This window comes from Varroa destructor, unplaced genomic scaffold (genome assembly GCF_002443255.2).
Source record: "Varroa destructor unplaced genomic scaffold, Vdes_3.0 BEIS01000003.1, whole genome shotgun sequence".
NCBI lineage: Eukaryota > Metazoa > Arthropoda > Arachnida > Mesostigmata > Varroidae > Varroa > Varroa destructor.
The window spans coordinates 5333606-5347850 of record NW_019211456.1 but is presented as its reverse complement, the minus strand read 5'-3'; the positions used below and the strand labels follow the sequence as shown (position 1 = coordinate 5347850).

Below are 14245 nucleotides of genomic sequence, written 5' to 3'. Positions count from 1 at the left end.
TCATCGTCGTTTTTACCGTCCATTGGTGACATGACAGAAGTCGGTGACATTTAGGTCCTCGTAGCCTAAGCGTTGTTGGCCTTTTTTTTTTAACTTACTATAAAGCCTTTACTCCATTGTTGTTACATCGGCTGGCTTATTGACCTAGTGGAATGATCTTCCCGAAAGGATCTGTACTCGACACACAACATGGGCTGCAAATTCGACGAAGAAGACACAGAAAGGAGTTCTTATTGCCATGCACTAGTCGGCGTCAAGTTTAAAAATAGACTGAACGAAAACACCGTAATGAGCACAGATAAGCACATGTGACAGTGCCCGGTTGGCAATCGTCGCCCACTCAGTTCCGTATGATGGGTCCGTTGTGCCGATACGTTATCCGTATTACTAAAGTGTCATGCGATAGCGTTACAGAAAGTTGATGATGATTACAAGTAGACGCTGCCTAATTACGGTCAATGCATCAACGCAGAAGCGATCCTTCTATCGATAACCAGTCCTTGATATAGCTGCTACAGCTCACGTTGTCCTTGTCAGGGACAAGGCGTTTCTCTTGTCGACAAGGGCAGAATACATTTTGACATTGAACTGGCCAGTGCCTGTTGCAATGGCGCCAGCAAAAACCTTTAATCCTACCTCATACTTCACCCATTGAAACTTAATAGGAAATAGCAGAGCTTTGAAAGCACCTCGTATCCATCCACCCTTTTCTATACCGCGTGACAACTGCGCTCGCCGTGATCATACCTCATATATAGAGACACAGAAATGGGGCCAAATTGCATAGCCTGATTGAAATTATAATACTTATCCTGACTATTTTGACACTCGTGCTTGTTAAAACACTTACCAATCGAAATTGGTAAAGTTTCCGTTATTAAATACTTGGCCGCATTCGAATTCCGTTATTAATGATAGTAAGACTTTTACCGCAACCGAAAGCCCGCATGAAACCTCTGAAGGATGCGAGACGATTTTATGTTCCGAGACGAAGTTCAAGAGAAAAATAGCTTCGATCTATCTAAAGGAATACGCATCAAAGACTTTCTGTGTGAGCAAACGAAGTTTACAGGTATATCAGGATATCAGCATCAGTATTGTATTTACTGCCTGCGAAGTTCTGTATAGGTATATTCATGCATTACTTCATATGCTTGTACAATAAAACGTTCTAATCATGTTTTTCGAGTTGTAGGAGGTACTTGTAGCGGTTACAGGCTAATGATTGATCAGCCGTCTGTATTGGTGGATGTCGTTGAACTCTAAGGGTTTTGGTAGATATATACATTGTTTCATATAGTCTCTGTCCTTTATTGTGAGGTATGATGATGTACAGTTCAGAATGGTTCAATAATAGTGATACATATTACTTGCTTTAGGATAAACTAGTTTGCTATTATCTAAACTCGAGGAGGGGTGGATGAGCTTGGCATTTACGGCTGAGTAATCAACTAGTTTATGCGTAAATTATTTATCAGAAATAATGTGTATATGTATTGAAGAACAATGATAGTCATCTTCACTCACCTAAATTGTATAATGTAGTTATTTGTTGTTGGCATGGCTCGAAAAGCAATGCCTGCTTTCTTTTATTCATCATCATGCGTTAATCAGTGTCTTAATAAATGTGGGTGGTGTCTCGATGGCTATTGTACGTCCAAGCTTATACAAAATCCAAAATTACTGTGATTAATAATCGAAAAGGCAGAAAAGTGTCAACTACAACGACTTAACAGGTATTTGAGGAAGGGAGCGCTTCTTCATGCAGTCTAATCCGTGCCCGCTCGCCTGGCTGTTGTGCACGCAGCTGATATTAGTCCTGCGCCACTAATGCTTTCTAAGCACAAAATTATAACGCAAAAGTCACAGTTTCAAAACTTGGCGGGTGCTTAACATTTGAGACAGTGCAAATATGTTGTTTGTATGTGCATAGAATTTTGGACACTACTAAGAGCAGCCCATGCGCTAAAGAAATGTCTACCGTTAGTCAATGCAGTGTGAGTACCCTTCTTTGCGAGACAATAGTCATCTATTAAAACACATTGTTAATCGTTAGTTTCTAACATCAGGCACAATGAAGAGCGTTTCATTAGCGTGGGTTGGTCTATATATTAAATTTTAACCATTTTCTTTTAACCATTATGTTGAAATTGTGTGGCTTCCTGAAATCCATCAATCAATTAGAAATGGTGTTTACTCTTTTTCAATATGTTTGCACTTAATAAACATAGAACCGCAATACCTGCGAACTTCTATAATGTCACCAAAGATCAGTTTTTTTTTTTTTCTTTATAAATACAGTGTTTATATATTGAAGTTTACCAGGTCAACAACGACAAGTCTCCTGAAAACGGTCGACCCTCAATAAAGCATAACATTTTCAAGTTATCACCATTAAGCAAATAATAGGTAATTTTATTGTCTTTCTAGGTCAGCCTAAATACTATCACACAAACCGATGCAGGCGTTAGACCCTGTTACCGAACACCAGAGAACTTTAATTTAATAGACTGATTGTTTTCCTAAATCATTCAAGCAATAGTGACCTGCGATTATGATTTACCTCTAATTAAAGTGCTTAATTCTTCGTCAATTCGGCCTGATACTATCAGACCGTATAATTGTAGTTTACACCCTAACAAGATATTTTGCAAGGGGTATATCTATCTAGGGCGTATTATATGTCAATATAATATTACATTTAATACTTCTATTTATTTTTCTCACTAGCAGGACCCGACAGGATCGCTACAAAGAAGGAGAATTGTGCCCCAACCCAGTCTGGCTAGCATGGATAAGGATAAAGCAAACCTTCTGGGTCAAATCAAGGAGAAAGACCGCAAAATTGAGCAAGATCTGGAAACAATAAAAGTAATCGTTGCGGAGAGGTAAGGTTTTCTAGATTTACATTAAATTAATGAACTAGGATTAAAAACCAAATCGGAGTTCGGTGACCGTGACGTATCGAAAGGATTCCCTTCCTAGCAGTACCTTCCAGAATACCATATACGGCACAAAACGTGGAGAAGTTACACAGAAGAATCAAGCTTGACCTTTATCGAAATTCTGTCCAAGAATTATGAGCATGTAAAAGAAATGCTTTGGTGATCTTTTACGTCTAGAGTAGAGGTAGTTATCTTAAACTAAGGATACTGAATGAAGGGATCCTCGTTTTATGAGTAGGGCTTTGATCCTGGAGAACTGCCTAATTATTTAGTGTTGAAAAGGAACAATACGTTGCTCGGCTATCGTGTTTATTAGTAGGATTCTTAGTATATCTATACATTTGTTAAGATGTCTGCCCTAATTTGTATCATGCGGACAGAATCCACAATGATTGATTTAAAGATTGGTTCAACGACACTTATAAGAAAAAAAATCAATCTCGCAAGAATAAACATCTTCTTTTTAAAAATATATCAATGTATAGATAACTTTTTCTGTTTTTTTTTTTTTTACTAAAAACGCAAATTTTCTTTCTAGCGATTTTGAAACTTTCCGCCTTGTGAATCTGAAACCCGAAACTCACTGATTCAATTGCCAAGCGTTCAGTTCTTCTTAAAGCTCTAGCCTTGGTCTTAATCCTTTTTCAATGGTCGTTCCTTACGATGTGCCAAGTCTGTATATATCTGTCGCATATAGCTATCTATCAGTACTGCAGGCTGTATGGGTATGACTTTGTGTAGTTTCTTTCTTCTGTTGCTATACTTAGGCTGCCATCATTGATGGATTCGGTTCAGCTGCATGAAGCTTCGGTGAAAAGTCTGCTGGAGCTGATTGAATATCGTGACCTTGTTGTCAAGCAATTCATACTCGAGGCCGGCCATTTTGTCCGTTCTCTAGAGGTTCGTAGGACGGTTGCCATCATCTTATATCGATGCAGTTACCCAACGATTAGGTGAAACCGAGTGGAAAGTATCTACACTCATAACGATACGAATAATGTCTCTGTTCGCAGAGGTTCATCAAAAAGTTGGCCAAGTTCGTGGCTAGAAACAGTAGAAACATGGGATTAACTGATTAGATAAGAATTTAGCAGATTTTAAAACAGAGAGAATGTAGAGATTCTACTATTAGGTGGTAAAATCGTATAGTCGATGTTAGCAACATTTGTTCTTTTTCTTTTATTATGCATTTCGAAATTATTTTAAATTTCGCCGGGTCTACAGTTCATTCTGTCAGCCATCTTTAACTTTGCGGTGCGTGTCACAAAATGAAAAGATACCCTGCTGATGTAGCAATGCGGCGTAGCACATTGTATCTTTAAAATTAATTGTGTCGTCTAGCATCTATGTGCGTGCACCATATGCGTACAGGCATATGGATGGACAGGAGTGGGTCAAGTAAAATCGCCTCTACTAACAACACAATACGCACGCTTACTTCAACTATCAATCGCAATGTATTTTAGTACTGCAAAATGCTTGTATCTATCCAAACTTTTCACGGTTGTTTTTTGCTTTAAGAAAAACGCTATATTAGTCAGCCAGTTGCGAGCTGTTCAATACCCCGTCGAAGGCTTCGGGACTGAGCACGACCAGCTTGAAGGTTTACTCATCAGAATCTCATCTCGTTTGGAGAAAAGCGAACGTTCGGTAAGTTTTGCGCATACATATTATGATCAGTTAAATGTAGTGATTGCCGAACACCTTTTACTGACAGGAACGCCGTAGCTGACCGAGTAATCTGGTTACCGTTTCGCTGCTTTAGTATCCCATGCTAAGTACCCACTAGATAAAGAGATAATTCAGTATCGGCCTTTAATCGGTGCCTTAAGTAAATAACCGCCTATCCGAATTTGATAGTGTTACGTTACGGTAAACGATAATCCCGGATCGTGCGCATCCACGTGTACGGATGCGGTTCAGAAACGGTTTGAGTCTCAAATCAGCAATGACAGGTGTAGCTAGAATGATGTAAACTCGGATTTTATATACGAACCATCATTTCGTATCAACGAGTACGCGTGTAACTGTAATAGTTGTTGACATGGACAATTATATTTCGGCGGTTCCAAGCCCACATAATACCATACGGCATGGACCAATTTTTGGCCAAGACTCAATTGTTTTTCCGAGATCTTGCATTAAATCTAGTCGCATTAAATTCAATACTCTTAGACAAGACATACTGATTCCTGCACTATTCAGCGTTAAAAAGATTGGACAAACATGCGAAATTTCATGGTAAAATTCTACTTAGTCTGCTTTAAAGTTATCTTGCCGTTCAGCGTAAGGAGGACCAAAAGGCAGGGCTGTAGATGAAGAGTTGTTGAAAGCTGGCAATTGTAGACCTGTAGGACATCTGAAACGTTAGCACGAGATATACAGGATTAACAAGATTTCAGGCGTTTAAGCATAGTAACATGACTTCGTGTGTACCTTTTTTTGTACAGTTTTCTGTAATTGAGGGAAGGATAAGCAAATTATAGGCCTACAACTTTGCTTTGGTAAGTAGATGACATTTATGGCGTGTGTAAGTAGAGAGCCTGTCACTTATAGCAAGTTGACAATAATAGTCATAACAATAGTTAATGTCATTGCATAGTAAAATGTGCCCTGTTCCCCTTAATGGAATCGCTCATTGCAATCGTTAGCTATCGCTCGAGCAAGAGAGTCTGGAACTATCAGCAAACGCGTGTGAGGAAGTCTCCACAAAGTTATCCGAAGTGAACAAAAAGATAAGTGAACTTGAAGATAAAATCAAAAATGAAGTTGAACTTGAAATTTCGCTTGATGAAGAGATCCGAACACTTGAGCAGCAGGTTAATTCGCTTGATGGTAGACTCTCGCAGATTCAGGTAGAAGTTGATGACCAGCGGTCCGAGCGGGCAAAGCGTGCCGAAAATAGTCACAAAGTCCTCGTCAATGCTCAGTTAGAATACGAGGCTGCAAGTAAAAAAATCGATGACGAAGAATCTAGGTGTGTAGCGTTTTCTTCACTCCATTGTGATATTATTTATAAACACTAACGCATGATTTATCAAAAAAAAGAAACCCTGAGTCACAATGGCGAATGCCTGCATTTTACAATATTAAATAACAATTGCCGCATATATTTTATGATTTCTTTTAATAACGATATTTAACTCTTTCCAGATGTAAAGAACGAATAAATAACGCTAAAAAAAAACTTGATGAAGTTCTTGAAGAGATCGGTGAGTGTAAATTTTAAATAGCCCAATGTGCCTTAACACTTTTGTCCTCCTCTAATAAGGTATCAATTGTTATCGTAATTTGTTTTTGCTAATGGGCGCCCTTCGCATCTTAACAGAGCTTCTATAGATGCCTCATATAAGTTTAGGTTAGCTCGAATGAGCCGCGGGATAGAGTGCTTTTGAGTATCAATCCTGATGATTTGTCTATTCTTGAAAAGCAAAGCGCAATAAGATAACTACGATATCGAAGAGCGTTGGAAGCTGGGGGGCTCATCTGCTCAGTAGACTATTACTCCAGTCCGCAGGAACCGAAAACAATCATTGATTGTATTCATGGTATTTTGTACCATATGTTAGCCTACACAGTAGCAATGATCAAACATAGCCAAATCAATGGAGTCCAAGCGCGTAACCGCCAAACTAAAAGACGCAATGCCAGATAACATCGTAGCACAGATTTATTATATATGTTTTAATCAATGAATGCGTTAATCACACTCGGTGAGTCTAAGTCAGTGCTTCTTTTGTCAATGTACTCATGCTGTGTTCGGCAGAGACGATTTCTAAAAAGGTGGTGGATTGCAAAGAGGAGGAACTGAAGATATCTAGAGAAATATCGGACATTGAACAAAATTCGCTTAGTGGACTATGGCAAAGCAGAGATGCTGCTAGGGAGCAGGTCGCTGAAATGATTTCTTCAGTCTCGGCACTGCGAGATCAAGCAGATTTCATCGAGATGTCGCATTGCCGCTTAGATCGGCTGATCGGACGGTTCGTGCAGGCTTGTTACTCACGGGCTGATTATCTTAACAAAACCTTCAGTACGTAACATCTTCTAGGGAACTAATTTTGAAAAATAGTATTCCTTCGAATGGGCTCTACATATCAGCGTATATTTAGGTTGTTTTCTAAGTTATGAATGATGAAGTTCGCGGCTAATCATTAGAGTTTATTGTGTTACGAGAATATAAGTGTTTCCTGCTTTTTTTAAACATGTCTTTACTTATGCCGACTGCGCACAGATGAGAGCGCCGTAATTACACTACAGAACGCAGCCGAAAATACGATTTGTTTACCTCGATTTGACTGGTCTGCTGACGACTACGTGCTGCACGACCCGCGTGGCCTGTTTCTTCAGAAGCTCAACGACGTTCAACAAGCATTAAAACTTTACGACAGAAAAGCCGTAGTGGTTAAACATTCGACAGCCCAAACAGATTTCCAGGTTTGCCGTAAGACAAAATACAGTATTAGAAAAAGGACAAGTTAACTATTTAATCAAAAAGATTCCTTCAAAAAAATGTGGAACTTACTTGATCAGATTTGTTTTATCCAGAGTTTTCGAAGCTGATAGGTTGGCTTTAAGAAAAAAAATCTGCTAAAGGCAAATGAACGCAAGAATAATATTCTGCTACCGTTCGTAACCTTTGCGTGTTAACCTCTACGTGCTAAGTCATTGACAAACATACGTTTAACGTACAGCGTTTAGCTATTGTCGGTATGAGAAGCTGCGTTGAGCCGAGCGATTCTACTCAATGATTAAACAAATCTTTCTGCTCGTTGCTGAAGCTGCAGTTTTCCCCTTGTCGAAGTTCCACAATAGAGCTTCGATCTCAGGAACTTGATGTTGGTAGACGAGGCACATTATGCTAGGACAAGTGCTGTTAATATATGGACTTGTCTCGAACTTCCACTGTTTGGTTTATTCCCGTTATTGGCCGTTATTCTCTGAAGTGTGTACGATTAGTGGAAGTGATAATAAAAATTGTGATGACTATCGAGGGTCTATATATATAATATAATAAGTATATAATAATATAGATAATAACCGAGTAAAAACTTTGTCCAAGGATGCCGAACTCCAAAAAACATCGGTTTTCAACATTAACGGCTATTGTGTATCATTGCAGTTGGAAGATGTGAGTGATATGGAAAGGATTTGCAAGGGTAGACTGTGCGAAGCGATTGCAACAGAGATTTACGAAATTACGAGATCCCTTGAACAAACTCGAGCTCAGAAATGCTGTCATGAAGAACAGCCCAATGGACCCGTTAGGGTATTATAGACTAATTGGAAGATGATGTTTTACATTTGCATGCTAGTATCTATATATGTTACGTATGGAATTAACTATGATTTAACGTTCGTCGTTGAAGATCAGTGTATTCGCGTTTATTAAGGTATCTATTAAAGCTCATATATTCTCGTGGACTTCGTGTGATTATAAACGCGCGCAGTGGTATTATATTTGCGAGCTCATGAGAGAGATCTATTTTGATATCCGCATATGTAAATAACTAACGATTTTCAAAAGTAAATTGTTAACGAATCTGTAATGCCTTCGGTAGCTGTACCCTCGTCAAAGGTTAAAAAAAGGAAAATCCTCAGACCTGTAAAGGCTCGAGGCAGGAACAAGCATACCTCACTTGTAACGATTTACATAACCATGGACGCAGAAGCGGCCGATAGTTCGGCCATTTCTTCGTCTAAAATTTGCCCGCTAAAGAGCTTCATGCCTTTAGACAAGGAGCACCACAACGTTCTGTAGGACCTCTCGATGTTTATAGGTTCACGAGGGGCACGCTTTGAATCTAGCACTACGAAACATAACACGGAAATTTAACGTCGGTTTTTTTTTTTAATTAAAAGGGTGCTATCTTCGAGGTGGATTTCAACAAGTTACCAGCCTTCAACCATAATAATAGCAGTCCGAATGCAAAGAAATTTCCAAGACCTTCTCAGGTACAGCGCGATGCGATTCGTATTTAGGGGTGGGGAGAGGGGGGGGATAAGAAGTTTATGCGAAGTTGCATTGTTTTTGCGGCTATTAAAATTACGAAGTCCCAACAGCAATCTTAGTTGCCCTAACAGAACCAGAAGCCCGAATACGATAAAATAATAACATGCAATAATATCTGTTTGTTTTACGGCATATGATCCAGGATTTCAGTGGCCCTTTTATCCAACATTCGGCTTTAAGCGATCGCATACTAGAGGTGTCTAGGGAAGATGCCATCGTCATTTCTAGCGAAAGTGAGCACAACTATAAACAGTATTCGCTAGGGAATCTTATGTGCCCACCTGTTCTAGGGACTCGATCTGCAACAATCAGATCAGTTAAACAAGAGCGAGATTCTTCACAGCAGCAACAGTCGAATATAAGCCTCTACGATAAGCAGGAGCCTATCTCACTATGTAAACAGGTAAACAGAAGTACTAAGTACATACGTGCGCTGCACGTTCATATCATTGCACAAAAAGGAATTGATATCAATAAGACGCAGCTGATTTACAACATTTCGGACAAAAGTTCAAGTTCGACGTTTCTATCTACTTTCAAATAGCTATAATTCCCAACGAGAACCGTTTTTGCGTTTCTTTATTTTTGTCTTATTTACATCGCAGTTATATTCGGTGATATAAAAAAGATACAGTGGAAGAACATATTCATTACCACTCTCTTCGCAGCAGGATTCGAGTAACACTTGTTATGCACTATTGAGTCAAGCAGAACAATGTCCGTTTAGCGTGGGCTGATAAGTGTGGGGCTTGATCCCGACGGGAGGACCCATTCCGCCAAAATTGCTTCCCGTTAATGTTCAGTTCCTATCTTAATCGTTACTTCAGTATTATTACTAGCCCATTAGTTAGGTCTTTATTAGAATCAAATTTTATGTATCGATAAGGATTTACGATGGCGTGTGGCAGAGCTTCAATCATCGTCTCGAAAACCGGACCTCCCGCTGTGGAATGCACTCAGCCCTTTACTGTTTCCCGCACTTTTGAGGGATTTGCTAATGATGGTCCAAGAGTTCGGGAAGCCACGTGAGGGAAATCATTTAAGCTGACTACCTAGCTTTCTATCGGAGCCGCCATTCCTGTATCCACTAAAGAGGATTAGCTAGATAGAACTGCAAATATTCTCAGCTTTACTGTAAGTTTAACGAGGTTTCTAGCGATGATGTGTAGGAGAGGAGTGCAAACTGTTTCCCAAGACGCGCTTTCTATTACGGAGTCGCCCTTGCTTCCGTAGGCAGTTGTCTCTAACTCAAGATACTTGTTTCGTTCAACGGTAAACGTTTTTTGTCGTACGTTTCGGAGAGGTGCAGAAAGGCTATGGTAGCTCAATCGCTGCCGACCATCGGAGTATTCCGCTTCAAAAGAAAAAGCGGGTTGCATACCGCATACGCATAATATGACATTCTTGTAAAATTAAAGCAACAAAGTTAGCTCAGAGCTGCCTTTACTAGACGTGTGCTCGGACCTCACCGCACTGTAGGAAATCGGCTATTTTACCACCTCGCTAGAACATCCCTGTTCATTGAAGATTTAAATCCACGTCTTCCCCAGCCTTTAGCAAGCACTTCGCCAGTTGGTAGGGAACATGAGCGGATGTAGATGTAGAATTCTATGAATCTACAACTACAGAGAACCACAAGAAGTAAACCGCTCGAGTTGCCATGCTGCAACTAGGTACACATTCCACGGCTTCCACTCTAAGCTCTATGCCACTCCGAATTTTCATGAAGTAGGTTAAACGTATACATGTATCAGATAAAGGGAACAGTGCAATAAAGACCACGCCCGTCGATGATCCCATATGATATCGCTCGGAAGCCTAGAAAGGCTTAGCATATTTACAGGCCCAAAATATATTGTGTATGATCTTCCCAAAATTGTCTACGTAAGATTTGTTTTTAACAAATGCTTCCATGTACTAGCCTTTATGATCTACCAGAGAGAGGTTGAATATATATGTATATACCTTGCAGTGCATACAGATATTTGGAGTGCGCACGCCTAAAAGGAAATTAAAAACTTTCTAACCTATAGTCGATGGAACTGCGCTAATAAATAGAACCATTGTTAAAATAACTTTAAATTGGGCCAAACGCTTTATTATCATCCCACATGTTTGACAGATAGAAAGAATCCGTTTGTTAATTGGCGAGCTGAAATCGTATTCAAAGTAATATATATGGAGGCCATGAAAAAGGGCGTGGAGGGAAAGCCATCGGGGTCGAAACCATTTGTGAGACTGGTTAAATAATGCTCTATCATATCCAGTTATCCATCCCGAATATACCGTGTCTCCTCACGGCATATCCACAACGTACACTTCCTGTACGTAATCCATAAACATGAGGACGAACTGATAAGGACGTGGAGTGAGGGGGCGCGTATTACGATGGGGCTTCCAAAGAAGAGTCTTTATTCTGTTAAATAATTTCAGTCGCGCTTCACGATATAACTATTTCCTATGGCAACAACCGTCTCGAATCCACCGCGCTTAGAATGTAGTGTACCCCATAAACTTTCAAGAGCGCGTACAGGCCTATAACAATAGATAAGATATTTCAACGATTATTAAAATATCGATAAAACAAACAAATGAAATAAGTCTTAAGATGTTTTCAGGGAGACGAATCTAAGTTACCTACGAAAACGGACAGCACGCCAACTAGCGCGTTGAAAAGGACGCTAAACAAGCTTCCATGTAGTGTAACTTCCTCCAAGTCTCAATCATCTCAATTAAATGTGTCGAGTTTTGGTCAGAAACGTCAAATGGCCATGCATTCGATTCAGTCATTTATGAAAGAAGATCAACAATCATCTGATGATAGTGGGTGGGTGCCCCCCTCAGAAAGACAACGGCCAGCCAGAAAGACAAAGAAGTCACAGAAGAGTGCTCTGACGAGTAACGCGTCCCAAGTCAGCCGCGTCGAGCCTGTGACATCAACAAGCTCGGTAAAACAGGGCGCGCCTAATAAACAAACAGAGACCGGTAGAGCGCCAAAACAGAGACGTCTTTACCATCCCATCCTAGATTCAAATCGGAGCCTTACTAGTGATATCCCGATTCTTTCAATTACTGATTCCGACTGAATTAACATATTTCCATCAACATATTTTTGCTCATATAACAACAACAACAACAGAAGCGATAAAAAACAAAAAAAAAAGCAGGAAAAACCTATCTCGACATTATGTATTTTAATTCGGTGTTTAACATAAAATTTCCGACGAGCTAGAACTGTTTCGAAACAGGAACCGAATAGGTATATTAGAAAACTTGGCTAGAGTATGCTGTCTTGTTAACTGCTACCAAAAATATTGGCTCAAAGACGGTATTCTTAGATATCTCTGATTGCAAGTGTTATATGATTCCTAAAATAGGTACAGATTGATGAAACTGTTATTTCAAACACTTTTACTAACTTTTCATATTGTCACTTTTATACTGCGTACCCTTGTGGAACCAGTTAACGGCTTAGCGTTCTCCTTTTTCCCTGGCATATAACCCGTCTATTGAAACGTGTGACAATTCAACATGATTGTAGTAATAAAAAATGTCGTATACAGCACAAGTTATTGTAATCATATTCAACTGGTGATTATATAAACAACATAATAAAGTGGAAGTGGAAGAAAAAAGTAAATTAGTCACGACGAAGTCAAGCAAAAACAAGACATTTCAGACATATTCTAATTACACACTTTCTAACAACCGAATTATATTGAACTAATAAAAATCCATTTGAATATAAAATGTACAATAAAGAAACATGAAAAAAGTACATCGCTGAACTTCAGAAGGTAACATATTTCAAACTACCCTGGGACAATTATAGCAGATGAACGCCTCAAAATATATATATATAAAAAGAGCCCTTTTTAAAATGGAAAAAGATTCAAAGGAATAATCAAAAGAAAGAAAACATTTAAAATCATCTAAGAACGAGGAGGGAGAAGATCTAATTTAAAGAAGAGATACCTCACACGCAATTTACCGTAATATAAGCGAACAACTGGCTCGGTAGTAACTAGTAATGACAGAGCCGTTGGATGAAGATTACTGAAAACCTTTTCCTGACCTTATAAAGTTCATTATCGATCTCCGAAGTAAAGAAAGCGGTCCTGAAGACTGTCTAATACATAAGTACTCGTGAAATGGCATAAGGTCGCAGATTGAAAGCTATGGATTGCAAAATCGGCCATGTGGATCGATGTTGCAGTGTTTAAACGCATTAAAAATACGGAAGACCTTTTGCAGCTTTACGAACTCGCAGGACCGCGTTTTGGGAGATCGGTAAGGCTTGTTTTTATGGGATAGATGATCTTTCCATATAGATAGATAACACATTCTTATAAAGTGGGTCAGATTTTTTTTAAATCACTATGATGGTGCAGAAGTTACTCGTTCGTTTGCTAAACTTGAAGACACGTAAGATGGTATAGATCTAAAATCGGGTGTAAACATACGGCGGGATTATCTGTACCGGTCGAAAAAAAAAGCTCACTTTATCTGGAATCTTGCAGATCTCTAGTTAGTTAAATTAGAAGCCCATGTAGGGCCTAGACTGGGATCTAGTCACGTAAGGTAACGAATATAACTGAGATTCCAATAGCAGTTTACTGAACCTGAAACGTTAATGATCACTGGGGAGTCTTGTAAATAGATGAATTGGAGGAGTGGCTAGCGCTGCTTCGGTAACTTTGGTGCCATTAGAAAACTTTATCACCCGCAGACGTTTACTTAAGACGTCCTTGTGCCTCTCTGAAACAACTGATCGTGTCCTAGGCGACAGCCTCAAGATGGCACCGTTTCGATCGTGTCACTTATAGTAAAACTACTTGCATTTGAAACAAATCTATTGTATGAACGAAGTCCGCACGTCAAAGATTCTCGGCAAAAGGAGAAGAGCATCTGGAACTAATTTGTTAGACTGATTATGACTGTTGCAAGCTTCTATCTAATTGTGATCATCATTTTTCTCTATATAAACACTTTTTTCATAAACACCTTCGTCCGACCATAGGTAGCTCAGCTTAAAAGAATTGTTCGCCGTCATTAAGTACAGTTGGCCAAGCTTTCGAGGGACGGTACTTCTAGCAGCTTAATCGGAAACGCCTTGAAGGAGAGACTTACCTGGGGGTTAGGGGTCGACACCCTTTCTGATCCAGTAGCAAACAACACGACAGTTAACTTAGACGAAAGGGTTTCTTCTGATTTGTTTAATCACTTGGCGGAATCGCACGAGGATATCTCGCCACAATTTTCGCGAACCCAATGTTCTTTCTCGAGG

At 39.5% G+C, this 14245-nt stretch overlaps 1 protein-coding gene and 1 long non-coding RNA gene across 2 annotated transcripts; one reads left to right on the top strand and one right to left on the bottom strand.

The window, feature by feature from the left end:
* Nucleotides 1-2877: 2877 nt before the first annotated feature.
* Nucleotides 2878-12526, top strand: LOC111248495 (uncharacterized). The gene is made up of 10 exons (XM_086982176.1): nucleotides 2878-2888; nucleotides 4467-4595; nucleotides 5597-5922; nucleotides 6099-6157; nucleotides 6712-6978; nucleotides 7180-7382; nucleotides 8068-8214; nucleotides 8808-8900; nucleotides 9101-9361; nucleotides 11577-12526. Exons 5-10 carry the CDS (start codon nucleotides 6846-6848, stop codon nucleotides 12042-12044), a joined length of 1305 nt encoding a protein of 434 aa, XP_086838302.1. The 5' UTR covers nucleotides 2878-2888; nucleotides 4467-4595; nucleotides 5597-5922; nucleotides 6099-6157; nucleotides 6712-6845; the 3' UTR covers nucleotides 12045-12526.
* On the bottom strand, nucleotides 3242-14229 carry LOC147756427 (uncharacterized). The gene is made up of 3 exons (XR_015322628.1): nucleotides 14089-14229; nucleotides 5224-5304; nucleotides 3242-3989 (listed from the first exon to the last, which is right to left on the bottom strand). It is a non-coding gene; the product is annotated as an uncharacterized LOC147756427 (long non-coding RNA).
* Between the last annotated feature and the right edge of the window lie 16 nt (nucleotides 14230-14245).